This window comes from Boeremia exigua (assembly GCF_020726555.1).
Source record: "Boeremia exigua strain MPI-SDFR-AT-0100 chromosome Unknown C7974scaffold_8, whole genome shotgun sequence".
NCBI classification, from domain to species: domain Eukaryota; kingdom Fungi; phylum Ascomycota; class Dothideomycetes; order Pleosporales; family Didymellaceae; genus Boeremia; species Boeremia exigua.
This window is the reverse complement of record NW_025763525.1, coordinates 1,406,546-1,433,955: the sequence shown is the minus strand read 5'-3', so window position 1 is coordinate 1,433,955 and position 27,410 is coordinate 1,406,546. Positions and strand designations below refer to the sequence as shown.

Below are 27,410 nucleotides of genomic sequence, written 5' to 3'. Positions count from 1 at the left end.
TACTATGCGCCTTTGCGTATATTAAAGCGCTTTTGCTAGGCAAGACCAAGCTTGTTTAACGTACAGCCGTTATAACTAACCATAATAACCTAGTCTTTGGGTAGGTTGTATTATTAGTCTAGTATTAGGCTAACTTTGATGGGGTGGACGGGTTGCTTAGGTGGGACGACTTGCTTGTGAACTAAGTTGATATATCCCACGTATTTGCCACGCCGAAAGTTGGAGGAGCCTTAACGGAGTGCCTGTCTCTATGTATTGCTAGAACCTAACTTTGCGACCCTCTGCTGTGACCTCCTGCCTTATGATGTGTTTTTATTATTATGTCTACCACCGCGCTCCCTTTTGTAGCCCCTTCCCACGCCTTGCTGTGGTTGTCCTTGGTGTTGATGTGCCCGTTGTGCCCCGCCGCAGATAAGTTACTACGGAAGATGCTCACGACAAGACGCGTCAGGGCCTCGTTCGAGGCTGTCTCTCCGATCCAGCTGTTCGGTCATCCCAGCCCTTACAGCCTAGTAAACGGTAACAACAGATCATACTGTGCTGTCGTAGCCTGACCTAATATTAACGGCCACCCTAGTTCCTAATAAAAGGGATATTACCTGCTAATGAACGCTAGCACGTCCATGATACTCACCACAATTGTTTTGGAACAAGTTCTAGTAGCCTCTTTCCCATCGCTTTCCCGTCCAGCTATAAACGGGCGCGAAGTCTATCATTTTCATCCTGCAGCACACGTCCTTCCTGCTCCATCTTCTCGATGTAGTTGATAGCGCCAGCAATCACCATAGCTTTACTCGGTTTTGGCTGGCCCATCACACTGCCATTATTACTTTGCAGCAGCATCGGCACTGCCCTCCTCAATCTCTCGAACCCTGCGTTCAAGCCTTCGCGGTACCTACGCTCAACTTTGTTGTGTGGCATACGATCTGTATTTGGATATCCCGCTGATGCGCTGTCCGATTTTCGATTAAGTTGCGGTCGACCCTTTTTCCCATTTGGATGCTCAAGCTTAGGCTCAATCTTGGACAACCCGAGCAGAGAAGACTCGCGCTCTGAATAGTGAAGCCAAACCTCTGGTGACTGTACACAGGCGGTCTGCAGTCTGTCGCCGCAGCGCGAGGACATAGGCGCCCTCATTGGCTGAGACACACAGCTCGCCCCGAAAGACGTGTTTGGCACAGCCTCGTGAACAACATCCGCCCGACCTTGGTCCAAATACGTGACGATAGCCTGATCGAAGGGCAGTGCTTGATACGAGCCTGCCTTCGCGTCGACTGCTGCGGGGAGGTCGGCCGTTAGAACCGCTTGACGCTCGGGTATCACGTCCCTGGGGAGCCCAAAAGACGCATCTGGGTGATAGTGGGAAGAGTCAGAAAGCATCCAGAAAGAGTCGCAGAGCTGCATAGTGTAAGCCTCCATGGGCAAGGTCTTGTTGAGCTGTTTAGTGTATGAGTCGTTAAAAGGCAGATAGTCCACGTTGATCTCTGTGGAGTGAGAGCAGGTATAGCCCAGCATAGTGGTTGCCGGTCTACTCACGCTGGATTTGACGAGAAAGCAACGTGAGCGAAGAGTCAATGCTAGACTTTGGTAGTGAAGGGATGAGGTTAAGAGCAGTGTAAGGAAGCAGTCTTCATGCTAGAAGATTTGCCAGGAAGAAAACCGATATTACGTCAGTAATACCAAGACAACGCTTTCCCGAATTCTCAGGTCCTAGCGCGTTTCGGCACGGTAGTACTGAGATACTATTGGTAGACATGTGATCGCTGGTATCAAGTTCCCTTCCAAGCGATTATCTCTTCAACATTACGTCTGCTCCTGGCTAGACCAGAGTTTTATCCATACAACCAGAGTCCAATCATGGGGAGCAAACGCGCCATCTCAGTCTGCGTTTCGGTACATTATGCCGACCGAGGGACTAACCAATAAGCTAAGAGTAGGACAAGCTGGTCGCATGCTCCTCGATTGGTGCGGCTTTGTCTTCCAACAGTTTGCGTTCCTGCTGGGTACGTGATCGGTCGATTCACCAAAATCACGAAAACGTTGAGGCAATTGTAGCGCTAATTGCTCACATGCATGTGTATTGAACAGGTCCAGTATCGCTGCTTTCGTTGCCTGAGAAAATATCAAGGATGCATATGAGAATGAGTGCCTTTCTATATAACGAGCTTTGGTTAAGGTAAAGGTAAAGCAATTTTGGATATTGTGAGTGGGTCTTCCTCAAGTCTTCGCGCCGTGCTTGAGGCACGACAATATAGAGGGTTGCTCATCAAACCCGATGAGCTCGACCTTTACGAATCAGGAGGATGGGTAGTAGCGAGACATTTGTGACATACCGCTTTATCAACGCTGTTCAGTAAGCTCGTTATATCAGGTCATGCCATGGCAGTAGCTAATCTGCATGGGGAAGGGATCAGACAGATTGTGAAGCAGTACGCTAGCTATTACCAGCGATGCTCGAGTACTACTGAGCGGGAAGAGGTCCAGTTACATCATTCCGGTCGTGTAACGTAAGATATACTCAGGGCACATACTATCCTCCGTCGCGCCAAATGTACAATACTCCACCCGCTCACAGCGGTCTCTTTATTATGAACCATCCTAAGGATCAAGATGGCTCCGAGGTACGATCGTTCTCACTGCCTTGTGTTTAGCTACTCACGCCTTCTAAGCCCCTTACCAAGCAAGATGCTCGTTTGCTTCGCCGCTATGGAAAGCTCCCAGCAAGAGAAGATCTGCTTAACCACCAACTCGAGGTATCTCCCTGTTATATTCCCCTGTACGAGCACAAACTGACTCAACTCATTCGGAGCGACGCAAGTACTTTGACTCGGGTGACTTTGCTCTGTCGCATGCGCATAGAGTATCCGACATTGGCCACATACAGACCGGAATAGAGCACCCTCTTTGCGGGAGCATATCTCATCCCTCGTCTCCTGCACCTGCCGGTTGCAATGTTCAAAACGTTCCCAACAAGCAAAAGAAAGGTGTGGAGGAAGTGAACAAAGCAGGAGAAACTAGCAACCTTCATCAGCACACGAGTGCTAATGTAATCGACCAAGCACAATAGTACACATAGTGCAACCTACAGCACACTTGAATCTAGCATGTGGACTTACAGACCTGCAGCCACTATGTGATGCTGAATTACGTGTTATTTGTATAGGGGTTACAGGCGAGCAGGTTTCTACAGCCGTCTGATATGGCCTATATAAGTGCGTGAGAGAATCCAGCCATTTGGGTTTTCGCATCTATAAGCTCTTTTGATATGCTCTCGACTTATCTATTGGGCTGTTCTTATAAGGGTCTGTGTTCAGTGATTAAAGCGCATGAAGAATTCGATGCACTTAAGAGCGATAGTTATCAGTAGCGCTAAATGTATAACACAGACGAAGCGGCGTAAGCAACACTGTATACGCTAGCCACCGTCAGCTCTCCGCTGTATAGATGACCTAGTCCTCATCCTCAAGAGGAGCTTCTTCATCGTACTCTTGCTCGTCATCGGAGGTGGTAGCCTACACATTGGCCTGTCTGAAGATGAACCTGTAGAGCCAAAGGCCATTGTTAGCTGTTGTTCTCCAAATGCTGCGTTGACCCTAGGCGAAACATGGGGCTAGGAATGCGCCCAGCGGATATGCGACACCAGATGTACGCGTACAATTTCACGCATCTTGACGGCTTCCGTAAGATAAAAGTGGTCACCGAAGCAGAGTATGCGAGAATAGCAGGGTCAAGGCGGTAGATGGTGTTGATCAAGAGTTGGGGTGAGAAGCGGAGCCTGCGCGCCGCTAGTCGCGTAAGCTTAGGAAGTGTGGAGGAGGCTAAATGTGACGTCATTGGGACGGCGCTATCACTAGCTGGGTTAGAGCTATCATGGCAGAAGAATGAAGTCAGTACGGAACGGCCCGAGATCAAAATGTGAGATAATGGGACACACAGGCCTTTTGAAACAGGAAATAGCTGTAGCAGGAAGACAACGATAAAGATTGACGAAGAATAGTTCTTAATCGTCTCCCTTAACATTAGTTCACTCTCTACTGATGTGCAGCTGTCGGTCTAAATACTGTAGCCTATTCTCTATCGCAATAGCTTCTGGTAATGCCCACTAACTGCGCTCGCGTACTCTTCTTATCGAACACCTGCCCATGGTCCAGTTCTGGAAACCAGAGTACGTGTAGTTTATCTCCCTTACATGTTACTTCTTTCCAGTCCTTATCTTCGCTCCCCACAGTCTCACTTCCTGTTAAATATGCTTTAACAGCTTTCGTGTTGACTATAAGATCTTTTCCACTCAACACTACAGTCACACGTCGGTTTTGGATATCCTCCTTCCACAGGATATTCTCACTCCAGAAGAAACGCCGGAAGAGCGTGTGTGACACACCCATGTCTTTGGAAGCGAAGTAATAAAGCTGGTATTCGTTGGCGCGGGTTGGCTTACGGCAGATCTACGATGAGAAAGGGATGAGTTCGAATTAATCTGGGGGATGTTTGAAGACCTTACAAAGTTGTAAGCTACATCTGGCAGATGCAGTAGAAAAGACACTGGGTCAATAAACAGGGCCGGCCCAACTTTTCGGGCGATATGTGGCTCACGAAGGAGATGTGTGGCAATTACGCTCCCGTAACTTTACAAAAGATTGTTATTATACTAAGACAATAGTGACGACAGTAACAATAACACGGTTAAGGAAGATAAGCAAGCACTCACGAATGTGATACAAGCACAAACTGCTCCCAATTATGCTCTTTTAGTATGCAGTCAATCTCGTGACACATCTTTTCTTTCTCCAGCGTCTCGTTTGCGATTCTAAAGCTCACAGACATGATCTCCACAGCTATAATACCTAGCTCTCCGTTTGATATATCTGTCTCGCTTTCTGAGTTCAGTTCGGCTAGGAAATTTATGTAAGGATAGAGTCCAATACCAATACCATGAATGAATAGAATGGGGAGTCTATCCTTAGAGGTATGTGGGCGGTGCCAATAAGTGAGGGTTTTCGCAGGAGACCGATGGGGGGTGACAAGAGCGAAGGGGCGGCAGGGGAAGACAGCAAGGGATTGCAGAAGGGAAGCGTTGTGGAAGTCGAAGGAGTAGTACCACATGTAGCCAGATGCTACCGTGTCCACAATAAAGACACACTATAAAACGGAGCAAGGTTAGCGATATGACTTGTGCCCATGGATTGACGAATTGGGGCGCTCTTTGTTGCAAGGACTTACCAGATACCAGGTCAAGCTCCGATGTAACATGTCGACCTTCTCAAGGGTCAGTCTAAGGCACTTTGCATTGCCTCTCCCAGGTTCGATCCTGCGCCCTAACAACTTCTCCATCTCTCTAACATATTCATCCAGCTCCTCATCGTCCACTGTATTCAGCACTCCTGTATTCAGAAATGCCCACCGAAAAAAGTCTTTAACATTCTCCCACTTAATCTCTGATGCTGGAGCGTCCATGAACCATTTCGATAGATAGTGCTCCGGGTCAGAAATACTCTCATGACAACGCTGGAAGAGTATGCGGCGATGTATGCGGCAGATGGGCGTTGGATGAGTCGCTGCTCTCTGTAGGTAAAGTCTTCGTGGATGATACACAAAAAGGTAAAACACTGTCTCGAGGATTGTCCAAACCTGCAGCATTGGAGAGACATGGAATGGGGCAGGATAGATAAGAGAGCTTATGCAATAGAGAATACTAAGAGGAGCGATCCAGTGTAGGATAGTAATGCAGAGCCGGATGAAAATGTAGTCGTGAAAGGATGTCCCTATCATGATGGAGTAACAGCAAGCAAAGCGTTGTTGTTCGGATGGACGCGGCGGTAGTATAGTACGGTGTATCTGTGCGTGAGTCCGATACTTCTTACTTCTGTCAGTTCTTAAGCAGTTATCGTGGTGATCCGGTACAAGTGGGGTCATGCCTAATCCGACTGTCCTCGGTCCCTGATAAGCAAGGGAGTTTCTGTGACATGTGATGGTGATGGGATTTCGCTCAACAGATACTAAACCGCAACATGTGGGGCTTATTCACTCCACGTAATACGTCGCCTTGAGATCTTGTATGTGATAGGAACAGAATGATCCGATGCCGTAAGACTACTCATCCGGCACAGCGACTGGATTGGCATGACGCTATATTGGATGCCCAGGACTGATAGGGCCAAGTTGGGGGCGCTGATCGTGCACTGCCATTGGCCAAGTTTGTGCGCCATAAAGCGAAGCTGCGAGTGTCACATTTCCAGGTTCCCCGGGCGGCTGTGTGGGACCTGCCGCTCGTTCAAGCGAGACGTTCCATGATAGCGGCATGCGCCATTACGGACATGCGCCGGTAGGTCGAAGCAGCGAATAGCCGCCTTGTGCAGTCCCATTTCGTTGAATGAGTCAAATCACCATGTTCTTTAGACATTTCGGACGTTTCGACGTGGTTGTCAATCTGTCTACGTTTCAGACTCGCTAGAATTCTTTAAGAACCCCAAATTCTGATAGTCATCAAATCATTTCGCCGTTCATCGATAAGCCATGCTCGAGAATGTAGAACCGACCAAAATAAACGAAGCGATTGCGCTACATTGGAAAGTAAGAGGAAATGAGATTTCGCTCATCGTAGGAAGTGCTGAACGCGTTGCCGAAAGAAGTACCGGGTGATCCCGATCCCAGAGGCAGATTGATAGCAGAGCCCGCGGCTTCCGGTACCTGCAAACCTCCTTGGTAAGTGCGTGGTGGGAATGCAAACATCGACTGATGACTCATTCCACTGTCGTAATTGAATTCGCCGGTGAAGAACAATTGCAACTGGTCGTTAACGCCCAGCGCGGAAGAGCTTCGTGAAGTCGGTCTTGCTGAAGGCGCTGCCTCCTCTTGTAAGAAATCGGAGAGATCTATATTCAGTCGAGATGCCAGACTCTGTAGAACTCCAGAGCCTAAGTCGTGAGCACGTCCTGCGACTCTGTCCTTTCTCTTCAAGACTCTCAGCCACCGAATCAGCTTTTTGACATTTGGCAGTATCTCTTCGCGCTCAGGATCGTGTACCGCATCAAAAGATAGCTCCAGTAGCAGGACTATAAGTGCTTGCATGAGGTAATAAGACAAGGACCACCAAGGACCAATCTGGTACAAGTAGGCTGCATTTTGTTTGGTCAGGCAAGATGTCCGTGAGCGTCTTTGCAGCATTGACGCATTTGCGGGCCATCTCGTTGTTGAAATCATTAGAGGCTTGGGTCTGTTCTGGTAAGCCATTGTCGAGTCTGCACAGACAGGGTCGAGTAATCAGGATCTTTGTCCTGATGTAATTTATCTGTGCAATGAGACGTTTGCGCACGAAGCCCTTACCACTGTTTAGTTGTGTGAAGTTGAGATCTGAAGGAAGGTTTGCGGCCTACATCTCAAGCTCATCACATAAGCCCGCGATTGTTCTCTGCATGTCCTTCCACGACTTGCTTGTCAGTCTGGCAGAGTACAAGCCGGTCATAGCACTCTGACCAATTTTACTGATGTTTGCCAGGCACCTTAGGAGTGAGCCTGCGTTGCAAGGCTCGAAAGTGAGCGGGCTGGGTCCAGCAGTGTTGTTGTCGTAGAACTGACCTCCTCTACCACGATCGTTCCAATAGGATGCCATGTTTTCGTCTGACAGCTGTTCTATGGATGCTGGTAACGGTAATGGCGTTGAGTAATAGTCCTCGGCGACAAGACTAGGTCTCCCAAGCATGATACTCAAGCTCCCTTCTAATGCCCACCAGGTCTGTATTAGTATTTCTTTTTTGACAAATTTAACCATTTGGTCTTCGTTACGAAGATGCAGACCAAGTGCAAATGCGTAACGAAGGGAAATGCCTACGGCAACCTAGGCTCCTCAAGGCATGTAGTTAGCAGAGAGCATCAATAGGCAGAGTGAATTCATCTGTTAAAATTTCCAATAGCAGAGGCGTAGAACGCAAAAAGAGCAGTGATCTAGACTTGCAGAAGATCTGGTTGGTGGACCAGCAAAGACTCGTCCAGATTCAGCATATGCGCACGAGACTGGTAGATGACATTGTCTTAGCTATCCGCCTGCCAGTCCGCTTCAGTCAAGTTTGAAAACCTTGCTCCAATGGCGAATACAAGATTCAATATCGCCAGCCACTTCTTCGGCACACAATCAGGCGTTCCTTGCGTTGCAGACGTAAAATAATGGCGAAATTGATCTGTGAAAATCTGTTTTGCCAGTACCGGAAACATATCTTGAACAGTACTCATGTACCAGTCAAGCAGTCTCTGCGCGACCTTAATTGTCGGCAAAGCGTACGGATCAACGTTGTAATCCACTTCTACGCCCTTGCCATCCAAGTAGAACGTGGAAGTGCTAGTTGGTATGATGGGCTTGTGTTGTTGCCGTTCCTTAAAAGCTTCCATGCGTTGCTTTGCATTTTCGAAACTAGCTCCAGGAGGTCCATATGGACTGCTCAGAGTTAACGGTGTCCCTTGCCAGCATTCTGAATCCTGTTGCAGACGCCGTAGCCCTTGCACCTTAGAGCTCTTGCCAATATATCCAGTTGCTTGCGAATCTTTATCCTTGAGTATGTCCTCATCCAAGATATTAGTCTCGTCGTTTGAGCCGACTACAATAGATATCAAGGCTTCTCCGTGCGTATCGTTCAGATCCAGTGATTTGACCAGCCGTAACGTAGCTGCGGCATCCGTGACGTCGTCCGTGACCTGTTCGTTGTCAGCTTCCACAAGATAGAGAGAATCGGGCCAATCAGGGGCTAATGCACGTCTTCTAGCAGATCGTCGATCCGTTGCCTCATCCTGTCCGTGACAGATTCTCTGAGCTGCTTGAGCAACTAGATCATGCCCTGGTTCTGCATCGTGGCACTGTTGGTAGTCAGGACCTGGTGCTCGGCGTCGCGACGGAAGCGACGAACGCCTTGAAGCGGTTCTTGCGACTCTCCAAGTAGACGCAGGGTCGCTCAGTATCCTGACAATTTCTACAATCCGACCGTCGTCCGTCACAACGCACCTTGCGCTCTCGGCAGTTGAGGCATGCTATGAGGACTCTGTCTCTATAAGGCTGATTATCTCTGCGCGGCGGCTGCTGGTGACGGCGTGATTGAACCCGTGGAATTGGCACCTTGAGCGAGGATTGCGACATCGGGAACGACATGATGCCTTTGAAGATGCACTGTGGCCGATGATGGGAACGGTCGTGACATGGAGAAGTAGAGAAAATCCTCGGAGCAGAGTGAGGGTGTCCAGGTCAAGACACCTGTAGCTCTCTGGCAAGTACTGGGCACCGCTAAGGGCAAACGCCGCTAAGCGTGCTATAAGTATGGCCGACAGGCCATTGTTAATGTAAGTTACATTTCTTGAATACAGGAAACGCGTGTCTTTAGGATTCAGCCTCTTTAGGACGGGCGGAGATCGGGAAACAGGAAGAGCCAAGTCAGCTAGAGCCACTGTCGGAACTTCGACATCCCACGCCACACCGCAGGCGAAACGTCGCAAATTTGCGTCCTTTGCTATCTGCTTACAGTAAATGGTGATACCGGATACAGTAGAATTAAGGGTATCTGTGGCAAGCGGCCAGGAGACAACAAGGCTTCCCGTTCGCTCAGCCCTATTTAAGCAACGTACCGGTGGATTAGTACTCAGGTGGATGACCACTGGGGAATCCCCACTGTTGTATGTAACTTTCTTTTTGCCGTCTTTTTGCCGTTCCAGACAACTTGTGTTTCAACAACACAGCTGGTGTTGCTGTAAAGGCACGGTGTAGAGGGTGAGTTTTGGTCAGATCTTGGCATAAGTGATTTGTTCACCCGTCAATTCTGTAAGGTATGTTAGAACTTTCTTTCTCTTTTGCGCGATAGACTAGTGTACAAGGTTTGGGTACCTAAGGCTGCAACCCGGAATCTAGAAGCCTTGAATGCATAGTTTGTAGGCCGGACGGCGGCGGATTGCTACAGACTGCTACCAACTGCTGCTGATGACGGTCACATTCTCCAAACACCACCAAAGCCGGAAAACCGCAGACCAAGAACAACTGTCTCGGTCTTGCAACTCACCACACTCTCTCAGAACCACTCATCAGCGTCCTCTTCCTCCTCCTTGACAGCCTCAACAGAGCCACCCTTCTTAGCCCGAGCCTTCTTGCTCTTGACAGCCACCTCCTCGCCCTCGTTACCTTCCTCACTGCACTTGCGCTTGACAGGCGATGCAGTGTTGCCCTTGACCGCACTACCTTGGGGAAGAGCCCATCCGAGCTTGTCGTACGCCGTCTTTTGCTCAGAGCGGAACTTGGCCAGGCGCTGGCGGACTGCGTTCCAGGTGAGGTTGGCTGAGAGTGTGTTAGCCGCGGACTGTAGTGGTGCGGATGGCGTTGTAGAGGAAGGTGTGCAGATTCAGGGAGGGAAGAGACAGAGAGGATGGGACAGGCAAACAAGAGGCAGAGAGAGACTTACGGGACAGCGCAGTGGCGATCTTGGTCCATTCTTCTTTGCCCAGGCCGGTGCGGCCGAAGGCAAGGACGAAGAGCTGGGGTTTGTCAGTGCGTGGGGGATGGCGAAGGGGAGGGGATGCGTACCTTGCGGTCGTTTTCGGGCGTCCACTTCCAGGCCTGTTGGATGTTAGTGCAGTAGAGGCAGTAAGTGAGTGAGAGCATACGGTGTCGTTGGCAACTGCAGAGTCTTTCTTGGGCGTCATTGTGAGGGTGTTGTGTTAAGAGATAGACAACGTTGAACTAGAGAAGTGGGCTTATTGGCTATGGATTGCTGTAGTGCCGTAGTGATGAAGGAGAAGAGGCCAAGCAGAGGGTTCCAACCTACCTCTACGCTAAGTCTGCAGAACCAGTGCAGAAAGGGTAAGGCGCAGTAGCGGTGAAGGTGAATCTGCTGTGCTGCCTGTGGCCCTGCCCTGCTGCTAGCCCTGCTGCTACAGCGGACAATCATTCACTCTCACTGCTACCCACCTGACCTTACCAGTTTCCAAGCTGCCCACAGGATACTTTAGCGCCGCCTCTCCCCCATCCTACACCCTCTATCACCACCACCTACTACCTTATCACTCAACCACACACAACATTACTGCATTCACGCGATACATCTAGCAACCATGCCCCCCAAGAAAGCCTCTAACGCCTCCAACGGCGCCGACGCCAGCGCAGGCGTAAGTCCCCCACGCCCACGCGCTCCCGCACAGCTAACAGTCACAGAAAATCATATGGGAGGGCGCGAACGACACTAAACTCCTCCTCCTTACGCAAGGCCGCTACGTTAAACCCGAAGAGTACGCCGAGCTCGCGTCTGTGTTTGCTGGTACGTCTCCCTCCTCTCACCTCGCTGCAGTGTCTCTTCCCTACAGCGTCTCCTCCCCTCCTCCTCTCACCCAAACTCCCGAAGCCCCAAATGCTAACACCCCCAGGCGTCTCCACCGGCGGCATCCGCAACCGCATCTCCGCACTGCGCGTGAAACAGCGCAACCTGTACGAGTCTCTGGGCTGGAAAGTGCCTGACGGCGGCGCGGGCCATTCGAGCAAGAAAGCTGCCTCGTCTACTTCTACCCCGTCCAAGTACGCTACGCCATCGAAGCATGCTGCTGGTGGTACGCCGTCGAAGCGCGCTACCCCGTTCAAGCTATCCAAGCGCGCCTTCGACGCCGGCGACGACGACAGCGACGCCGACGGTGTGGATGTGGACGAGACGCCGAGCAAGAAGCGCACCAAGAACACCACGCCTTCCTCCAAGTCCTCCGCCTCCGAGTCTGACGAGAGCGAGGGCGGGGACTGGAACCTTGGCGCACAGCGCGGGGTGAAGAAGCAGCGGCTCGTCAAGGTTGAGGAGGTGGAGGAGATCTAGCCCGAACCACTGAGCTAGGTATCTTCTTTTCTTCTTCTTTTCTTTGCCAGCGCGCTGTGTCTTGGGTTCGCTGTTTGGCTGCTCAAACACGGTCTGCAGGTATCAGCTTGCGTGGTCTGCATGGGGAGGGGACGCGGAGTGCACGGCATGGGGTTCTGTGCAGGGTGTCAGCTGGTGGATATACAATATGGCATGGACGTCTCAGCAGTCTTGACATGCGGATTTGGCCGGCGGTTGCTGGACGGAGAGGTGAGGGATTCTGATTGTGGTGTTTTGTTGCTTTTGGACACGGCCTGTGGTCGTCAGTTCTCGATCAATCGCATGGACGCTTAGACACCTCAATATCTCCTGCAGTGTCAGCTAGTGAGCAAATAACTTGACAAGTACTCTCTACATTCGAATATGTGAATTAAGCAGCTCGTAAGGTATCCCAGAACGCCATGCCGTCTCGGTTAGTCCCAGCGCCTTGCAATGCATCGTATGATATCCGCCCTCTACTTATCGCCCTTCTTCTTCCGCAGCGTGTTTCCGGCGCCGTCGAAGTGCTTCGACTGCTTCTGCTCGCCCTCGTCGGCGCCCTCCTTGTCCTTGACGGGCTTGATCTCGTAGCCGAAGAAGAGCTTGCCCGGGGGCAGTCGCAGCGGCTGCGGGCCGTTGGTGCGCCGTACGGTCTTGGGCGGGTTTGAGGACTGCCCGGCGATCGGCGTGGAGGCTTGCGGGGTGGGCGTCTTGCTGCCCTTCTTCGACAGCTTGTGGCCGCCGGTGATGAAGTTGGACGAGACGGCTTTTGCGCCAGCAGCGGCGCTCGTTGCTGATGGGGCGATCGCGGCGTAGTTGATGGCCTGTGCCATGGTGCCCTGGGCATGCAGAGTTCCGCCCTTGCCTGCCATGACGCTTCGTGGTGTGCTGGTTCCGCTCGTCCTCTCTGGCTCCTTGTAACCGACGGGTGGTGCGAAGTCGACAGACAAGTCCGTCTCGATCGTGCACACGGCTTGGCTGGGATGTTCTGGCTTGGCCTCAAGCACAGCGACACTGTATACGCTGTCGTTGTATGAGAATGTGAAGATGTCGCCCTTGGTCAGACAGGCGAAGTTGCGGAAGGCGTTCTCGAGCACGGCCTTGGGGTCTGAGATCTCCAAAAACGACGAGTCCTGGGGCTGCAGCTTGATGAAAGATCCGAGGGGGAGGTCGGTCGACTTGACTTGCAGAAGATCACCAGGCTCGAGCAGTAGCGTCTGCATTATCTGCGATGGCATTAGTAAACCCCCGGCGCATGCTGCGGACACGCACCCAGTATGGCAGGTAGATCTTGCCCTCCTCCGCAATGAACTCCAGCACACCGGCGTGTGTTTTCTTGCCGTCTTGTGCGCCGTTTATCAGCTCGAAGAGCATGGGGTATGTGATGTGGAGTCGTGTGAGCTTGTCGAGAGCGCTGGGTGGGAGGAACACTTTGCCGCCGTGGTTCGCATCCTCGCGGTCCGGCCCGGGCAGCATGGCGACGGGGTAGCAGCGGAAATATTCATCGAAGCGGCGAGGGCCGCCCCGACGCATGGACTGGAATGCAGCCATCGGGTCGTCTTCGCCGTAGAAGTTGGGGTTGAACTGTGCGGGTTAGTGGAGGTAGATGGAATGGTGGGGTAGTGCTTGCCATGGTAGTAGCGTCAAGCCAGTGCCGGTACTGTACGGCGGTCGGAGGCTTTTACTATTATTTCAAAGGTGCAGGCAGCAGGAGTTTGGTGGCAGGTCGTCGAAGGCGATCGATACGCAATGACGACCTGCGAAGATGCTACGGATGTCTGGTTGAACCAGTCGCGCAGGCGCGCGTGAATACCCGAGCTCAAGCTTCAGACGTCACTTGAGCTTGTCCACGAACAACAAATTGGAATTATTCAGGACCCCTCGCCATGGCCAGCTCGAGCGGCCAATATAATCCCGCTCGCCCAAAGCGCGACGGCGATCACTTTACACGAACCCATCACTTGGACGCTGGCGAGCCGTCAGCGAAGAAGCCCCGATTCGACCCCCGGAACCCCTCTACGCTCGTGCAAGATGCAGAAGAAGACGAGGATCCGGTGCTCGAAGCAGACGTGATCGGCAAGGGCGCAGGAGTCAAACGCAATGCAGTCAACATCGACGGCTATGATTCCGACAGCTCCACCGAAAACTTTGATGCGCGCGCAGAGGCCAAGAACAAGCAAGTTGCGCCTCCGGAGGATGACGATGACGACATGTTTGCAGGGGACGACAATAACAATGAGGAGGACGAGGACACGCGGAGGGACGAGACGAAGAAGAAGCAGCTCAGGTTCCTGGACGTCGACGAGATCGAAGGCCAAGAGGCTGACAGCAAGGCTGGCGGCCACGTTGCTGTAGACTTCACTGGCAAGGGCAAGGAGACGGCGGACGTAGAGAGTAGTAGCGAGAGTGGCGATGACGAGGAGCGCGACCATCTAAACTCAGACGTCGACGAGGAGATTGGCGCTGGCGGCAAGAAGAAGCACGCCCCCAAGCTCGACGCCTTCAACATGAGCGCCGAGCAGGAAGAAGGCCGCTTTGACGAGGCTGGCAACTTTGTGCGCAAAGCCTACGACCCAGAGGCTGTGCAAGACTCCTGGCTGGAAGGCATTTCCAAGAAGGACATGCGGCGGGCCAAGGAAGCACAGGACATGCGCGACGCCGAGCAGAAAGCACGCAAACGGGCAGAAGATGCAATCGTCACGAGCGATGTCCTGTCGGACCTGATTGCACGACTTGAGGTGGGCGAGTCACCGATGGAGGCACTGGTGCGCTATGGCAAGGCAGCGCCCAAGAAACAGAAGCCCAGCTACAGCAAGAAGAAGAAGAACGAGATGGAAGTCGACGAAGACCCGGCTCAACAGGCGGCCGCAGCCAAGGCAAAGGAGGCGATCGACACCATCACGGAATGTGCAAGCCGTCTTGAGGACCGCGGCATGGACGACATCTACGATCTCGAGCGCGAGATGATAATGCGGCTGTACAAGCGCGACACGGGGGAGGACTGGAAGAATCCACACGCAGAAGAAGCGCAGTGGGAGTTCCACTGGCTCACGGCGCCAGAAGGCGACATCAACGGCCCGTACGACCGGGCTACGATGCAAGCGTGGGAGGCAGCAGGGCAGTTCACGGCTGGGGCCGAGTTTCGCAAAGTTGGTGAGGCGGAGTGGTCACGGCTGCTAGACTTTGACGACTGAGCGGACCGCTGGTGATTAACGTTTGCAGGCCCCGCGCTCACACATGGCTGCGAAGTCGCGCCGATCAGAACATGGAGCAGCCACAAGGATGGGTGTCTTGGAGCGCCGCAGTTATACAGGCTTGTGCAACGCCGGTGCAGGCTCCACGACAGCGGAAGCGCGCGGCCACTTAGGCAGCTGCAACAATGCAGAGCTGTTCACAACAGATAACGTGACCTGTATGCAATGCAGCTAAGCGATGTTACCGGTGCATCTCCATGCATGCAGCCAGTCGGAAGGATGGACAGGGCGATAGCCGTGGTGATGGGCGGGAGGGCTGCAGTGGCAGGTTCCAAACACTAGCTGCTCGAATGAAAAGCAGTTGGGCATGCGGTGCAACCAGAATGTCGGCTGGATGTGACGGTTTGGTATGCTGGCGCAGGAGGTGGTGGCATGACGTAAGGTGCCGGTGTGCGATGCCGGTGTGCAGTGACTCAACGCGAACGCGAGCTGTCTGTGCAGGACCTCAACGCGTGCCGTCTGTGCAGTGACCTCAACGCGTGTGCCGTGACCTCCTATGTGGCCGTCATTGCCAGAGAGGGTGAGGGCGACCATTGTGCAGCGTGTGCAGCGAGCAGTCCCGGCTCAGGTGTCAGGCTCGTAATGGCTAATCTGGCTTGCACAGAACCGAAATGTGACTTGGACACTGCGCGGTGGCAAGGGCAGCTGATGCCACCGCGACGGCTCTGGGGGGCGCGCGACGGCCTCGTGCACCCGCCAAAGTTCGCAGCACACCCTCCAGCGCGGCGCCGGGCGATGCAGCAGCAGAGGCCGGCAGCAGGGCGGTTGCAGGAGGCACCGGGGGGGCTGCAGTGCAACGCGCGGGCTCAGCCACGGCTTTAGCAGGGCGGCGACTGGTACCGTCCACGTTCATGGGCGAGCTACAGGTGGCGGCGCGAGCCACGACGGGCCGTTCAGACTTCAGACGCCAGAGCCAATCGGGCTGGCACGGGTCGAAACACTGCGCGGGCGGCGCGGTGAGCGGCGCGGTGAGCTGCACGGCTGGCCAAGGCGAGGAGTGCAGCACCCGTGAGGCTTTGCCAGGCCGAATTGTCGAGTGTCTCGCAGCGGCCGTTGCAGGCAGGCGTCGACACGAGGTGCGCTGGAGGCAGCAGTGCAGGCGGCGCTGATTGGCGGCGTGCGACGACAGCCAATGGCGCGCCACACAGCCAATGGCGGGCGCAACACGGCACCGTCAGTCGGCGCAGTTGAAACCTTTTGCTCCAGCAGCGCAGGTGAAGCTCCCGCCTCCCCGGGTGCTAGCGGGCGCGAGTGAACAGATTTCGACAGTCGCCGCCTGCTCGTCGCCAGCCCCTTGCGCGTTGACTCGAGCCGTTCGGTGCCTGTATTGCTTCTGACGTCTGCTTGGCCGGCGCGATCCACTCCACCGCGCTCAGTCCCAGCCCAGCAGGCGCGGCAAGCCGATTCCGCACCAGACCACAGTCGCCGGCGGAGGACACGCCCGCCCGCGACCCGTTCACGCCGTCTCCTATTCCGCGAACCTGTGCGCGGCCTGAGAGCGGCTGCCCTCGCGCACCGCAATATCGGACCCTGGCCGCACGACTCGCGCGCTTGGCGTTGCATGGTCCCTTGAGCCCTGATTATTTTCAGTCCTCGCCGCCTCTCTCGACACCACCACCATGTACTCTGCCTACGACCAGCAGCCGGCGCGGTCGCCGGGCGCGCACCGCCCGCAGCCGGGCACCCTCAACCGCATGCCCTCGCGTCAGTTCGACGCCTACCAGCAGCAGCTGCAGCAGCAGCCCCCGTACCCGGACGACCACCCGCGGGGCTACGACCAGCCGCGCAGCTACAACGACCGCCTGCCCAGCACCGTCCACGCCGCCTACGGCTACGACCTGCAGCAGCAGGGCTGGAACGCCCCCGCCTTCCCGCAGAACCTGGGCTCGCTGGGCGGCACCGGCCCGCGCATGAAGTCGCAGACGCGCGGAGCCGCTCGCAGCGCCCTGCCCGCCGTACGTCCCTCTCCCCGCTGCCTGTGACCCCGCTGACCCTCCAGGGCTGGATGGACGCGCCGCCGCCGCAGGGCCTGCCCAGCTTCGCCCTGCCCGGCCTGGGCAGCAGCCAGCCGTACGGCCACGACGTCGACGAGGAGCTGATTCCGACCGCCATTGTCATCAAGAACATCCCCTTTGCCGTCAAGAAGGAGCAGCTGGTGCAGCTGATGACCGACCTGCGCCTGCCGCTGCCCTACGCCTTCAACTACCACTTCGACAACGGCGTCTTCCGCGGCCTGGCCTTTGCCAACTTCACCACCGCCGAGGAGACGGCCGCCGTCATCGAGTCGATGAACCACTTCGAGCTGAACGGCCGCAAGCTGCGCGTCGAGTACAAGAAGATGCTGCCGCTGGCCGAGCGCGAGCGCATTGAGCGCGAGAAGCGCGAGCGCCGCGGCCAGCTCGAGGAGCAGCACCGCCCGCTCGGCGGCCAGCTGCACCAGCAGCCGTCGTTTGGCTCGCTGGCCTCGCACTCGCACTCGCACATGCCCACCACCTCGCCCTCGCCCGTGTCCGCCATGCGCCAGCAGAAGATGGGCATGTCGCTGCAGGGCGCGTCCGAGCGCCCCAGCAACCCGCCTGCCGACGTCGACCTGAACGACCCGCAGATCCTGCAGTTCTACTCGCAGCTGCTGATCTTCAAGGAGTCGCCCGACCGCGACAGCATGACCTTCCCGCCCTCGCTGTCGCCGCCGCAGCGCCGCATCATCCACACCCTGGCCCACCAGCTGGATCTCGCCCACGTCTCCAAGGGCTCGGGGGACACCCGCCAGGTGCACATCTTCAAGGTGCACAACAACCAAGGCCTGAGCCCGCCGATGCCGCAGATGCCCGCCAACCATGCCACCGAGCAGCCCGGCCGCCGCGGCCTCAACCGCGCTGCGACCACCGACTTCAGCGACGTTCGCGGCTCCGAGGGCTTCTACAACGCCTTCGGCAGGCAGGCGTCGGGCCTGCTCGGCTTTCCGGATTCACCCGGCGGCCTGAACGCGGTCCCCAATCTCCGAGGCGCCAAGTCGTACGCGGACCTGCGCTCCTACACACCCTCGCCAGCACCCTCCACAGCGAGCCATCCCGTGGGACGTCCTGGCGGCATCTCTCTCGAAGGCCTCGGCTTCAGTGGCAGCAACACAAACCCCAACGGCACACCAACGGCAACGTCCATGTCACAGCGCGACGACATGCTTGAGCGCGAGATGAGCCGCATGGCGCTTGGCGGAAACTCATTCGGGCAAAGCAGCAGCCCCCGCTCGCTCCGCCAGATGACATCCTGGGAGAACCCCGGGCCCATTGGCGGCCACCGCGCCTTCAGCTCCAACTACGACGACCGCCCCTCCCGACAGCCCCGCGGCCCGCTCCCCGAGCGCGGCCAGGGCTTCAGCCGCCCGCGCCAGAACGGCCACCAGGGCCGCGGCAGCGACGAGCTCTCGTCCCAATCCAACGTGGAGATCCTAGTCGGCCAGTGAGCCCGCGCCGCACTCGCCCCGCTCCCAGCACGACAACGTAACGCACCCACCGCTCCCTACCATCTCGACGACGCCCCCAATGACGCCGACGACGTTCACGGCCCGCACCCCCGCGCCCCCCCGGCTCGGGATTGACTTTACGACGTACGACGCATACGAAGAATGATGCCACGAGGGTAGACTGTCCGTATACTACAGCTCCGCTATAGCTGCATTTTTTGGGGCCCGCTGCCCCCCCCTACTTCCCCCCCTTTCCCCTGTTCCCCACCTCCCACCTTTTGGCTTCCCCCCACCGCTACCTGCACATTTGGTTATCGAGCGCGCGAGTGCGAAAAGCTAGGCATTTATATGACGGATGTGTTTTTGGTCTTTGAGTGGACGGCCCACCTTCGGTTCTACGTATTGGCGATTTTGGCGGCTTTGATGTGTTGTTGTGTCATGTGGCTGAGGCATATGTTTTTTTGTATTATTCCTGTGGAAGCATCGCAAGGCTTGGATACCTTTCTCTCTGTGCTTGCGCGATTGATTGATTGCTTGATTAATTGATTGGTTGCGTGCGTGTGTGCGTGCGTGGTGCTGCTGCTGCCCTTCACACTTAGTTGATATCGCATGCATGGTCTGCGGCGCGGCGCCGAGGTCTTAATTAGGAATCGGATTCTGGCTGTCCTGCTCACTGACGTCGTGGCCGCTGCGTGACGCCGCTGTTCTATGTCTACGTGCTTCACTGCCCTGTACAACACACCTATCCAACACACCTATACAACTTACCGCTATACAACTACACAATCCCTGCACACCACCCGTCTACATCATCATACTCTCCCTTATAACCTTATACGCCTTCCTCTCCCTCTTCCCCGCCACCCTCTCCTTCAGCACACCCACCCACTTCGCCAGGCCCGGAAACAACAAGCCCTCTGCGACCCACGCAACCCCAAAGTTCCCCAACCCTAACCCCAGCAGGAAAACCTTGAACCCGGAATCCATGCCCGTCAGCTCCATGGCGCGCATCACCGCGTCTGCGGGGTCGAACAGCATGTACGTGCTGGCGGCCAGCGCGACGAAGACGGTCGTCACGAAGGGCAGGTTGCGCGACATGGGTTCGCGGTAGGGACGGCCTACGCTGAGGACCACGGCGGAGAGGGTGTATTGGAAGCAGGACACGAGGAAGAGGGCGGTGTTCTGGGAGTTGAGGGAGTTGGAGTGCTCCGGGTCGAGCACGGGGGGCTGGTACCAGGGCTGGCGCCGCACGGCGGTGAAGGCAATGGCTTGCGTGGCAATGCACAACGCCATCTGGCCCAGCAGCGGGACCAGGACTTTGCGGCTGACGAGGTTGGCGGTGGGGCGTTTGCGCGCGAGTACGGGCGCGGCGCCGCTCCAGCCCATAAACACGGCGATCGGGAGGATGAGCGCCAGGTCGATGAACAGGAACTGGAAGTCGCCGAGGTTGGACGCGGACGCGTACAGGAAGCTGACGCTGCAGAACTGGATCGCCGAGTAGAGCGACATGTACTTGAAGCACGAGAAGCTCGTGACGAGCGCGGCGCGGCCCTCGCGGATCACGTGCGGGACGCAGGCGATGTCGAAGGTGCGGCTGGTGAAGGGCGCGGCAACCGAGGCCTCGGCCTCGGACAGGCTGATGCCGACGTCGGCGGCCTTGAGCGCGCCGCAGTCGTTGGCGCCGTCGCCGCAGAAGCCCACGCAGTAGTCGATGCTCTGCAGTTTCTCGACGAGTTCGTGTTTTTCGTCGGGCGACATGCGTGCGAAGACTTGGCCCGCGACGAGCATCTCGCGCAGCACCGACTCGGACGCGAAGTCGACGATCCAGCGGAACACGTCGCCGGAGACGGCGAGCGAGTAGTTGCGCAGATTGGATATGTCGTAGGGCAGGGAGACGTCGGCTTCGGGCGGCGGCGGGAGCGGTTTGAGGCTGTGCTCGTCGAGCTTGAAGACGGGGTCGTCGACGGATTCCCACGTGAGTTTCGAGAGAGGATTGCGGCTGTCGCCCTCCGCGAAATGGGGCACGAAGCAGTGCGCGGTCTTGTTGATGAGGCCGCACTCGCGGGCGACGCTGATGGCCGTCAGAATATTATCGCCGGTGCACATGACCTTGCGGATGTTTGCGCGCTCCAGCTCTTCAATCACCGGCGCGGTGCTGTCCTTGAGCTTGTTCTCGAACACGATGAAGCCGATAAAGTCGAGATTGCTTTCGGCCTCCTCGCGCTTCATCTTCTGCACCTTGAGCCAGTTGAGCTTGGGAATCGACTTGGTCGCGCACGCAATCACGCGGAAGCCGCGGTGCGTATAAAACGCAAGCAGCTCTTCGTAGTCGGTGGGGAAGCTTTCCGGGCGGCAGATCTCCTTCATGACCTCGGGCGCGCCCTTGACGTAGATGTCGCCGCTCTTGGAGCCGAAGCGGCGCACAATAACACTGGCCCTGCGGAGCTGCGACACAAACTCAAACTGCCTCAGCACGCCAAGCTCGACGGGCTTGCGGGCAGCGTCTTCGGCGTCGTCGAGGTCGTACTCGCGGCCGGGAGGCGGACGGGCGACGGATGGTGATAGCTTCTGTTCCGGGTCGTCGTCGTTGTTGCCCGTGCCCTCGCCCTCTTCGTAGCCCCAGCCGGTGAAGTCGAACATCTTGACATCGAGAGGATCGCCAACAAGCTCGTCGTCGATCTTACGCAGGGAATGGCAGGTCGCCATGGTGTAGAGGATGGTCTTGTGGGCGACATACTGAACAGTCGGGTCGCGGTCGTGGTGCGATGCAGGCAGGATGTCGTAGGGATCAGCCAGGAGCTCACTGAACCTGTTGCGCGGTCGTTCAACCACGCGCACGCCCAAGACGTCAAGGCCCTCTTCGGTGAGCGTGCCAGTCTTGTCGAAGCAAACGACATCGAGCTTGCCGCCGACGTTGACGCGCTGCGGGCTGATGCAGAAAATGTTCTTCTGCTTGAGACGTGACAGCGCAAAGGAAGTACCGATGGTGAGTGTCGCAGGTAGCGCGGGAGGGACTACGATGGTAATCAAGTCCAATGCGCGGACGACAATCAGATGCCAAGCGAGACCCAGGTGGACGAAGTTGATAAAAGACGCGACAAATCCAATCATGGCAATAAAAGCCATGACGGAGATGTACCGGAAAGAGTCGCGGTAGAACTTGAAGCCAGACGGCTTGGGGAACAGCATGGAGCGCACCAGAGCGCCCTTGGTGGTATTGAAGCCGGTGCGAACGACCATAGCCAGCGCCGCAGCCTCGTCGTCGACATGGTCCTCGTGCGGCCGACGGGCGCGGATGATCTTGGTGCCCGAGAACAGCATGTGTCGGGCAATCTCGGGGTGCACGGCAGAGGCACTGAGGTCGAGGAGGTCGAGCGAATGGTTGGTCACTGGGATCTTGGAAACGGGGATGGACTCGCCCGTCAGCATGCTCTCGTTGACAATGCAGTCTCCAGAGAGCAGCAGACTGTCGCAGGGGAACTGGGCAAGCGCCGGGTCGGTAACCTCGTACACATCTCCCGGGACCAGCTCGCTGGAGTCGATGTTCGTCCAGAAGCCGTTGCGCAGGACGCGGATCTCGCACTCGAACCTGGAGACCTCCCGCAGGCGCTTCATCGTCGCCTTGGTCTCGAGGAGCGTGGTCGTGATGCTGATGACAGAGATGAGGAAGATGGCGGCGGCGTAGTAGTAGTATTCGTCCACAGACCAGAGGAACAGACTGGCAATCTGGAAGACGTAGAACGGGTGGAAGACCTCGTCGACGAGCAGCTGGCCGAGAGACTTCTCCGCGATGTCGATCTGGTTCTTGCCAAAGACGAGCTCGCGGTAGTCGCGCTCCTCGTTGTCCAGACCTTCGCGCAGCGCAGTGACATCGGTCCAGGCGGGGTCCTTCCAGGTGTTTGCGAGGACGAACTTGTCCTTGATCGGGTGGTAGATGAAGCGGATGTAGCGGTAGTCGAGGCAGCGCAGCTCCTTGATCAGCGGGTCCTCGTCCTCGTCCCAGTCGCCGCGGCGCTTCTTCTCGGCATCGCCGAACACGGTAGTGAGCGAGCGGCCGTAGGTCTGCTTGAGCACGTCCTGCACGGCGAACTCGCCCCACTGGTTCTCGATGATGACCCAGTCGGCGTCTTTGAGCGGGGCGGCCCTGCCGGTCAGCGCCGTCTGCCAGCGCGGCATCCACCTGAACAGCAGCCAGCCCAGGCCCAGCGTGGCGACGCACAGCAGCGCGTAGACGGCAAAGCCGGCGGCCGAGGTGCGGAAGCCGGCGACGACAATGGTCAGGTCCTCGGTCATGATGTAGATCTTCTGGTTGGAGCGGCGGCCCCGCCAGCTGCCGGAGCCCGCGCTGCTCGCGCTCGAGTGGCGGCGCAGCAGCGGGCGGTCGACGCTGCGGCGGCTCTTGGTGCCGCTCGACGTGCGCCGCGACGAGCGCGACGGGCTGGGACTCGAGCTGCGGCCCGCCTCCAGGTCGCGGTCCAGGCCCTCGAGCTCCTCGGCCGTGTACCCGTCGTACTCGATGTCGTCGTCGAAGTCGGCAATGGCCGACTCGCCCGACTCGGGCTCGCTGTCCTGCTCCTCGTCATAGTAGGCGAAGCTCGTGAGGCTGGCGCTGCTGTCGGCGCGCTCGCGGCGGCGGTGCGAGAAGGCGGACACGCTCGTGGGCACGCTCTCGCTCATGCCCGGGCCGGCGAAGATCTGGATTCTGGCGTCAGTTGTGCCAGTTCGGTGCCGCAAGGGGGCCACGGGGCGGAGCTCTACCTCGTCCTGCGCCATGTCGACGTCTTCCATAAAACTGGGCGCGCTGCGCTGCATCAGCCATCACGTCTCCGCGCACGTGCGAAAGAGGCCATACTCGCTCATGTTCGACGCGCGCCGGTACAAGCCCATGCTCCGCCGGCGCCGCTCGGGGCTCCCGTTTGCTGCCATGTCACGCGCAATCGAGGTGTTGCCGTCAGCACATTGCTCTGTGGAGAAAACCTGGAGGCCGTTGGCGCGCACAGATAGCGATGACATCGAAAGATCTGCAGGGGTCCGTCATGCCCGCGCTAGCGGCCGAGGTCGTCTGTCGATAGCGAACATCTGGCTGACGTTCAGACGGGTACCTACTCGGACGTCTAAAATATCATCACCGTGACTGCATAGCTAACATGCCTGCGAGATCAAGCAGCATGGAAATATGAGCTCACATATCTGCAAGATCCAATAGCCTTATATTTAGATAGATATCTAAACGTCTTACTTATCAATACCGTGGATAGCTAACGTACCTGCAAGATTGAACAGCATACGAAAACGGGAGCTAGCACATCTACAAGATCGAACAGCATTTGAGAATACATATTCAAACGTCTAATGCCTCTCAATCACGCCCCCATCTTCGCCTTCACAAACGAAACACTGTCCTGCAGCCCCTCATCCACACTCCTAATCGTCCCCACCGGATTCCCAATAAACCCATGCGGCGCGCCATTATAAATCTTGACCACCGCCTCATTCCCCCACATCTGCCACTTGGCGCCCATAAACACCGTGTCGTCGAGCAGCGGATCCTCGCTGCCGCACGTGAACAGCGCGGGTGGCAGCTTCAAGCCGCGGATGTCCCTGAAGAACGGCGAGATGCTGGGGTCCCGCCGCTGCTCCATCGTCGTGCCCGGCAGCAGCGCCTGGATGTACGCGCTCATCACGTCGTGGTCGATCACGAGGTGCTTCTCGTGGTGCGCCACGTGCGGCAGGAACCCGGAGAGGTCGAAGCAGCCGAAGTGCAGTAGCAGCCCGCGGAAGGCGAACGCGGGGCGGGTTTCTAGCAGGTGGAATGCTACGAGGCAGGCGAGGTGGCCGCCGGCGGACTGGCAGGGTTAGCTGAGGCGAGGGAGTGGGGGTGGAAGTGGAGTGCGAATGCTTACTTCGCCGCCGGTGAACATCAGCTCGCCGCCGAACACTGACGGGCCGTTGTCCACGAGCCACTCCGCTGCGTCGTAGCAGTCGTTGCCGCCTGCGGGCCACGGGTCTTCGGGCGCGAGTCTGTACCCGACCGAAAACACCGTCACCTCGTAGTGGTCCGCCATATACTTCAGGTAGTGATCCTGGCTGCACACGTCAGACGCATCCACATGCTTTCAGAACCAGCCTACTAATGCTCTGACTGCAACACCCACCCTCCACCGTGGATGTGGAGGTGGATCCCCTTGCTCACCCCGCCCGCAGGCTTGAACACGCGGTACGGGATCTCTCGGCCAGCATCGCGCGAGGGGATCGCGCCGTTGATGCCCTCAGGGAGCACGACGGGCTTTGGGAGCGGTGTCTTGCCTTCCCAGCGAAGCTTGCGGTACGCTTCTGCGCCGACCTGCGACGGTCAGCATGGTTCAACAGTGTGGTCCTTGCAGATCACACCTTGTACCACCGGGGCCCGTCGGCCCAGATCTTGATCAGCTTCTCATTGAACTCTTCGGTCTGCTTGTCGGCAAGCTTGCGGTCGAATTTGGACGCGTCGATGGTCAGGTCAGATTGGAGAGACATGTTGACGGCCAGGCAATGAAAGTATGAACAATTCCGAAGCAAGCAATAGAACGCAACGACATTTAGCACGCGACGCGGCCATGGTGTATTTACTTGTAGCTATGGTGGGGGCGGGGTAGCAACGACGGTAACTGGACGTTGCATCTAGGGTCGGATTACTGGATGCGAAGAAGCCGAACTCGCCGCTGTCGGACTACGATGATTGATCGCCCACGAAGCTACATGGAATGTGGGCCTAAGATAAGCTGCATTTCCGTATGTAACCCTAGAGATGTCATTCGTGTTCCGCGTCATGACTCCGGCTTTGTAGTCCACAAGTTAATTTCCATTCAGAAGGCAAAACACTGGACATGTACGAGGAATAAGCGTAGGTGAAGTAGGTGTATTAAGAGCAATATCAGCGTGTGCTTTTCGACTGTGTCCTAGACGTCGGTACTGACGAGTGGCCATTAGACTGTCCCTTTACTCGTTTTCGCGACTGCCGTTCTTCATCCTTGACAAAGTACGACTTCATCTCCATTGTAAGGGCAATGACAGTCCGAAGCGGATACAGAGCAATGTCCCAAGCACCCTGCAGACCATTGCTGATGACATTTATGATCCAGCTAATAACGCTCGACACGATGCCAGGCCGTTGCCCCGTTCGTGCTGCCGCTGCCGCCAGGGTCAACGCATCCCTCAAGCGTAGATCGACCTCTTGAAAGCGTGCTTCGATCTGCATTGTCTGTGAAGTCGTCCTCTTCTCATAGCGTCGGATCGCTCTTGTGATGGCATCTAGCTGTTTCTGTAGACCCTGTTGCACTTCCACAGCAACTCGCGATATCTCCAGATCATTGTTCGCTGTTGGACCGCTCAGTCTGCCTTCCAGCTCTGATAGCCGCTGTGCTAGTGCTTGCGCATCGTCAGAGTCCAGCAGATCCGCTGAATTTGTCTTCACGACACGCTGGAGATGGAACATGCGTTCTTCCTGCATCTTCATCAGGCGCGCAATTGGCCGGAGCTCTGCGACCATGACGAATATGGTCAGGTTGTAATCAGACACCAGCCCCTCAGTGACCTTTAGTTGCCCACGAATGGTATGAAGGAGGTAGGCTCCAATCAAGGGGCCCAGAAAGCACGCAGCGAATGCCATTCGTTCTTGTAGCTTCAGAGCCTGGCTTGCTTCGAGCTGTGCCGCGGTCGCACCCACTCGCTCTCTCGCTTTCGTGTCGTCTGCTGCCAAGGCTGGGTCGTCCCCAGGGTCGTGGACACTGTCTTCATCCTCTTCTTCAATCGTATCATCGAACTGGGGCTCGTCGGGTTCAATGTACCGCCGCTGCTGCGCTAGGTGGTACCAAGTCCTATGCAGGCGTTAACGACCCCTCAACGAATTGGGCCTTAGTTCATACCAGGGGAATGTGCAACACCAGTGCAGAAACCATGAAGCCAGCCCCAGGGTGAAGAGATCAGTCAAGACAGCAGCACCATTCTGGTATAGGAGTCCGCCAACGGCTGGGAATATGGCGAAAATGACCGGGCTGGATATTAGTTGGTTTCCGTCCTCCAAGGATGCGCTCTTATTCTGAGCTTCTGTATTTCTAAGGAGGTTATCGGTTGAGGACCGAGTCGAGTGTCGCGTGTCCGACAGGTCGGAGAGCAGAGAGCTACGGCGTCGGAGTGAACGTGCAGGCGAGGGCTGCACACCGTCGGCAAAGGTTGCTGCGCGATTCAACATCTTTTGGCGGAGTTGAAAAGGGATCGGAGGCTCGGAGGCGAGGCCCTCAGCAGACGCGCCCTCCATCGCGCAGAGGACACGAGGGAACCAATTGTGGAAGCCTAATGCGCCTTGACATCAACCTTCCAGCATACGTAGACTTCGAGAGTTGTAGAGAGATTGGAGGCAGTCGGCGCGACCATCAGCGTCGCGCAGTGTTGCGGTGATGCGCACATTGCGTAGGACGTACGCGCTCGCGTGCCTTTGACAGTGTACCTCGGGAAGGCGCAACGCGGGTTACGTCACCGCTAGCCGCTTTTGGGTAATTGTATACCGCAACGATGAACCGAGCATCCTCATTCCTAATCTTCAGCTCGGCTTGTATTCAATATGAGAATTCGGCACATCTCTGTCACGGCGCAAAGGGTCGTGACACAGACCATGGTCTGCACTACCTCGTCATCCGCTTGTCGCGCCACAGAGCTAGGTACTACGCGCTTGTCCTCTCTATTACGATTTCGTCACAAGCATGTTGAAGAACAGCCTACCGTCAGGTACGCTATTCGGTCACAGAACGTCTCACCTGCTCCTTTAATGTTGGCGAGCGCTTCGACAATGTTGTATTCAAGTCCTATTGAGGTCCAGTT

At 56.3% G+C, this 27,410-nt stretch overlaps 13 protein-coding genes across 13 annotated transcripts; 4 read left to right on the top strand and 9 right to left on the bottom strand.

Moving 5' to 3' along the window:
* Positions 1-622: 622 nt before the first annotated feature.
* On the bottom strand, positions 623-1,620 carry C7974DRAFT_219264 (uncharacterized protein). The gene has a single exon (XM_046137132.1). It carries the CDS (start codon positions 1,513-1,515, stop codon positions 691-693), a length of 825 nt encoding a protein of 274 aa, XP_045995646.1. The 5' UTR covers positions 1,516-1,620; the 3' UTR covers positions 623-690.
* A 552-nt stretch (positions 1,621-2,172) lies between these two features.
* Positions 2,173-3,132, top strand: C7974DRAFT_219244 (uncharacterized protein). The gene is made up of 4 exons (XM_046137131.1): positions 2,173-2,353; positions 2,408-2,621; positions 2,670-2,753; positions 2,810-3,132. Exons 2-4 carry the CDS (start codon positions 2,550-2,552, stop codon positions 3,065-3,067), a joined length of 414 nt encoding a protein of 137 aa, XP_045995645.1. The 5' UTR covers positions 2,173-2,353; positions 2,408-2,549; the 3' UTR covers positions 3,068-3,132.
* Positions 3,133-4,067: 935 nt separating this feature from the next.
* On the bottom strand, positions 4,068-5,769 carry C7974DRAFT_314298 (uncharacterized protein; the record flags this gene model as incomplete). The annotated part of the gene is made up of 4 exons (XM_046138453.1): positions 4,068-4,445; positions 4,502-4,625; positions 4,709-5,139; positions 5,221-5,769. The coding sequence occupies 4 exons, from the start codon at positions 5,767-5,769 to the stop codon at positions 4,068-4,070; spliced, it is 1,482 nt and encodes a 493-aa protein (XP_045995644.1).
* Positions 5,770-6,558: 789 nt separating this feature from the next.
* C7974DRAFT_457309 (uncharacterized protein) lies at positions 6,559-7,230 on the bottom strand (the record flags this gene model as incomplete). The annotated part of the gene is made up of 1 exon (XM_046146050.1): positions 6,559-7,230. One exon carries the CDS (start codon positions 7,228-7,230, stop codon positions 6,559-6,561), a length of 672 nt encoding a protein of 223 aa, XP_045995643.1.
* A 798-nt stretch (positions 7,231-8,028) lies between these two features.
* Positions 8,029-9,303, bottom strand: C7974DRAFT_425961 (uncharacterized protein; the record flags this gene model as incomplete). Its single annotated transcript, XM_046144500.1, has 2 exons — positions 8,990-9,303; positions 8,029-8,685 (listed from the first exon to the last, which is right to left on the bottom strand). Exons 1-2 carry the CDS (start codon positions 9,131-9,133, stop codon positions 8,029-8,031), a joined length of 801 nt encoding a protein of 266 aa, XP_045995642.1. The 5' UTR covers positions 9,134-9,303.
* A 737-nt stretch (positions 9,304-10,040) lies between these two features.
* Positions 10,041-10,668, bottom strand: C7974DRAFT_414920 (uncharacterized protein; the record flags this gene model as incomplete). Its single annotated transcript, XM_046143844.1, has 4 exons — positions 10,041-10,303; positions 10,428-10,500; positions 10,550-10,582; positions 10,630-10,668. The coding sequence occupies 4 exons, from the start codon at positions 10,666-10,668 to the stop codon at positions 10,041-10,043; spliced, it is 408 nt and encodes a 135-aa protein (XP_045995641.1).
* A 408-nt stretch (positions 10,669-11,076) lies between these two features.
* C7974DRAFT_425960 (uncharacterized protein) lies at positions 11,077-12,196 on the top strand (the record flags this gene model as incomplete). Its single annotated transcript, XM_046144499.1, has 3 exons — positions 11,077-11,130; positions 11,177-11,279; positions 11,386-12,196. The coding sequence occupies 3 exons, from the start codon at positions 11,077-11,079 to the stop codon at positions 11,817-11,819; spliced, it is 591 nt and encodes a 196-aa protein (XP_045995640.1). The 3' UTR covers positions 11,820-12,196.
* On the bottom strand, positions 12,197-13,689 carry C7974DRAFT_397967 (ubiquitin fusion degradation protein). The gene is made up of 3 exons (XM_046142255.1): positions 13,468-13,689; positions 13,110-13,421; positions 12,197-13,063 (listed from the first exon to the last, which is right to left on the bottom strand). The coding sequence occupies exons 1-3, from the start codon at positions 13,468-13,470 to the stop codon at positions 12,314-12,316; spliced, it is 1,065 nt and encodes a 354-aa protein (XP_045995639.1). The 5' UTR covers positions 13,471-13,689; the 3' UTR covers positions 12,197-12,313.
* On the top strand, positions 13,690-15,490 carry C7974DRAFT_397966 (uncharacterized protein). The gene has a single exon (XM_046142254.1). The coding sequence runs from the start codon at positions 13,724-13,726 to the stop codon at positions 15,029-15,031; it is 1,308 nt and encodes a 435-aa protein (XP_045995638.1). The 5' UTR covers positions 13,690-13,723; the 3' UTR covers positions 15,032-15,490.
* Positions 15,491-16,569: 1,079 nt separating this feature from the next.
* On the top strand, positions 16,570-18,722 carry C7974DRAFT_219151 (uncharacterized protein). Its single transcript, XM_046137130.1, has 2 exons — positions 16,570-17,046; positions 17,091-18,722. The coding sequence occupies exons 1-2, from the start codon at positions 16,711-16,713 to the stop codon at positions 18,552-18,554; spliced, it is 1,800 nt and encodes a 599-aa protein (XP_045995637.1). The 5' UTR covers positions 16,570-16,710; the 3' UTR covers positions 18,555-18,722.
* A 541-nt stretch (positions 18,723-19,263) lies between these two features.
* On the bottom strand, positions 19,264-23,539 carry C7974DRAFT_219140 (P-type ATPase-like protein). Its single transcript, XM_046137129.1, has 2 exons — positions 23,407-23,539; positions 19,264-23,355 (listed from the first exon to the last, which is right to left on the bottom strand). The coding sequence occupies exons 1-2, from the start codon at positions 23,478-23,480 to the stop codon at positions 19,359-19,361; spliced, it is 4,071 nt and encodes a 1,356-aa protein (XP_045995636.1). The 5' UTR covers positions 23,481-23,539; the 3' UTR covers positions 19,264-19,358.
* A 131-nt stretch (positions 23,540-23,670) lies between these two features.
* On the bottom strand, positions 23,671-25,157 carry C7974DRAFT_397963 (Alpha/Beta hydrolase protein). The gene is made up of 4 exons (XM_046142253.1): positions 24,945-25,157; positions 24,686-24,897; positions 24,458-24,641; positions 23,671-24,400 (listed from the first exon to the last, which is right to left on the bottom strand). The coding sequence occupies exons 1-4, from the start codon at positions 25,068-25,070 to the stop codon at positions 23,918-23,920; spliced, it is 1,005 nt and encodes a 334-aa protein (XP_045995635.1). The 5' UTR covers positions 25,071-25,157; the 3' UTR covers positions 23,671-23,917.
* On the bottom strand, positions 25,158-26,997 carry C7974DRAFT_397960 (uncharacterized protein). The gene is made up of 2 exons (XM_046142252.1): positions 26,459-26,997; positions 25,158-26,410 (listed from the first exon to the last, which is right to left on the bottom strand). Exons 1-2 carry the CDS (start codon positions 26,848-26,850, stop codon positions 25,468-25,470), a joined length of 1,335 nt encoding a protein of 444 aa, XP_045995634.1. The 5' UTR covers positions 26,851-26,997; the 3' UTR covers positions 25,158-25,467.
* Between the last annotated feature and the right edge of the window lie 413 nt (positions 26,998-27,410).

Bases quoted from the DNA above. Each gene is read 5' to 3' on its own strand.
- C7974DRAFT_219264 (XM_046137132.1), bottom strand. From the start codon at position 1,515: ATGCTGGGCTATACCTGCTCTCACTCCACAGAGATCAACGTGGACTAT.
- C7974DRAFT_219244 (XM_046137131.1), top strand. From the start codon at position 2,550: ATGTACAATACTCCACCCGCTCACAGCGGTCTCTTTATTATGAACCAT. The intron at 2,622-2,669 runs GTACGATCGTTC...ACGCCTTCTAAG, and splicing joins AGGATCAAGATGGCTCCGAG to CCCCTTACCAAGCAAGATGC. The intron at 2,754-2,809 runs GTATCTCCCTGT...ACTCATTCGGAG, and splicing joins TGCTTAACCACCAACTCGAG to CGACGCAAGTACTTTGACTC.
- C7974DRAFT_397967 (XM_046142255.1), bottom strand. The intron at 13,064-13,109 runs GTGCGTGTCCGC...ATGCCATCGCAG, and splicing joins AGATCTACCTGCCATACTGG to ATAATGCAGACGCTACTGCT.
- C7974DRAFT_397966 (XM_046142254.1), top strand. From the start codon at position 13,724: ATGGCCAGCTCGAGCGGCCAATATAATCCCGCTCGCCCAAAGCGCGAC.
- C7974DRAFT_219151 (XM_046137130.1), top strand. From the start codon at position 16,711: ATGTACTCTGCCTACGACCAGCAGCCGGCGCGGTCGCCGGGCGCGCAC. The intron at 17,047-17,090 runs GTACGTCCCTCT...CTGACCCTCCAG, and splicing joins CTCGCAGCGCCCTGCCCGCC to GGCTGGATGGACGCGCCGCC.
- C7974DRAFT_219140 (XM_046137129.1), bottom strand. From the start codon at position 23,480: ATGGCAGCAAACGGGAGCCCCGAGCGGCGCCGGCGGAGCATGGGCTTG. The intron at 23,356-23,406 runs GTATGGCCTCTT...GATGCAGCGCAG, and splicing joins CGCGCGTCGAACATGAGCGA to CGCGCCCAGTTTTATGGAAG.
- C7974DRAFT_397963 (XM_046142253.1), bottom strand. From the start codon at position 25,070: ATGTCTCTCCAATCTGACCTGACCATCGACGCGTCCAAATTCGACCGC. The intron at 24,642-24,685 runs GTAGGCTGGTTC...TGACGTGTGCAG, and splicing joins GTGTTGCAGTCAGAGCATTA to CCAGGATCACTACCTGAAGT. The intron at 24,401-24,457 runs GTAAGCATTCGC...TAACCCTGCCAG, and splicing joins TGATGTTCACCGGCGGCGAA to TCCGCCGGCGGCCACCTCGC.
- C7974DRAFT_397960 (XM_046142252.1), bottom strand. From the start codon at position 26,850: ATGGAGGGCGCGTCTGCTGAGGGCCTCGCCTCCGAGCCTCCGATCCCT. The intron at 26,411-26,458 runs GTATGAACTAAG...ACGCCTGCATAG, and splicing joins TGGTGTTGCACATTCCCCTG to GACTTGGTACCACCTAGCGC.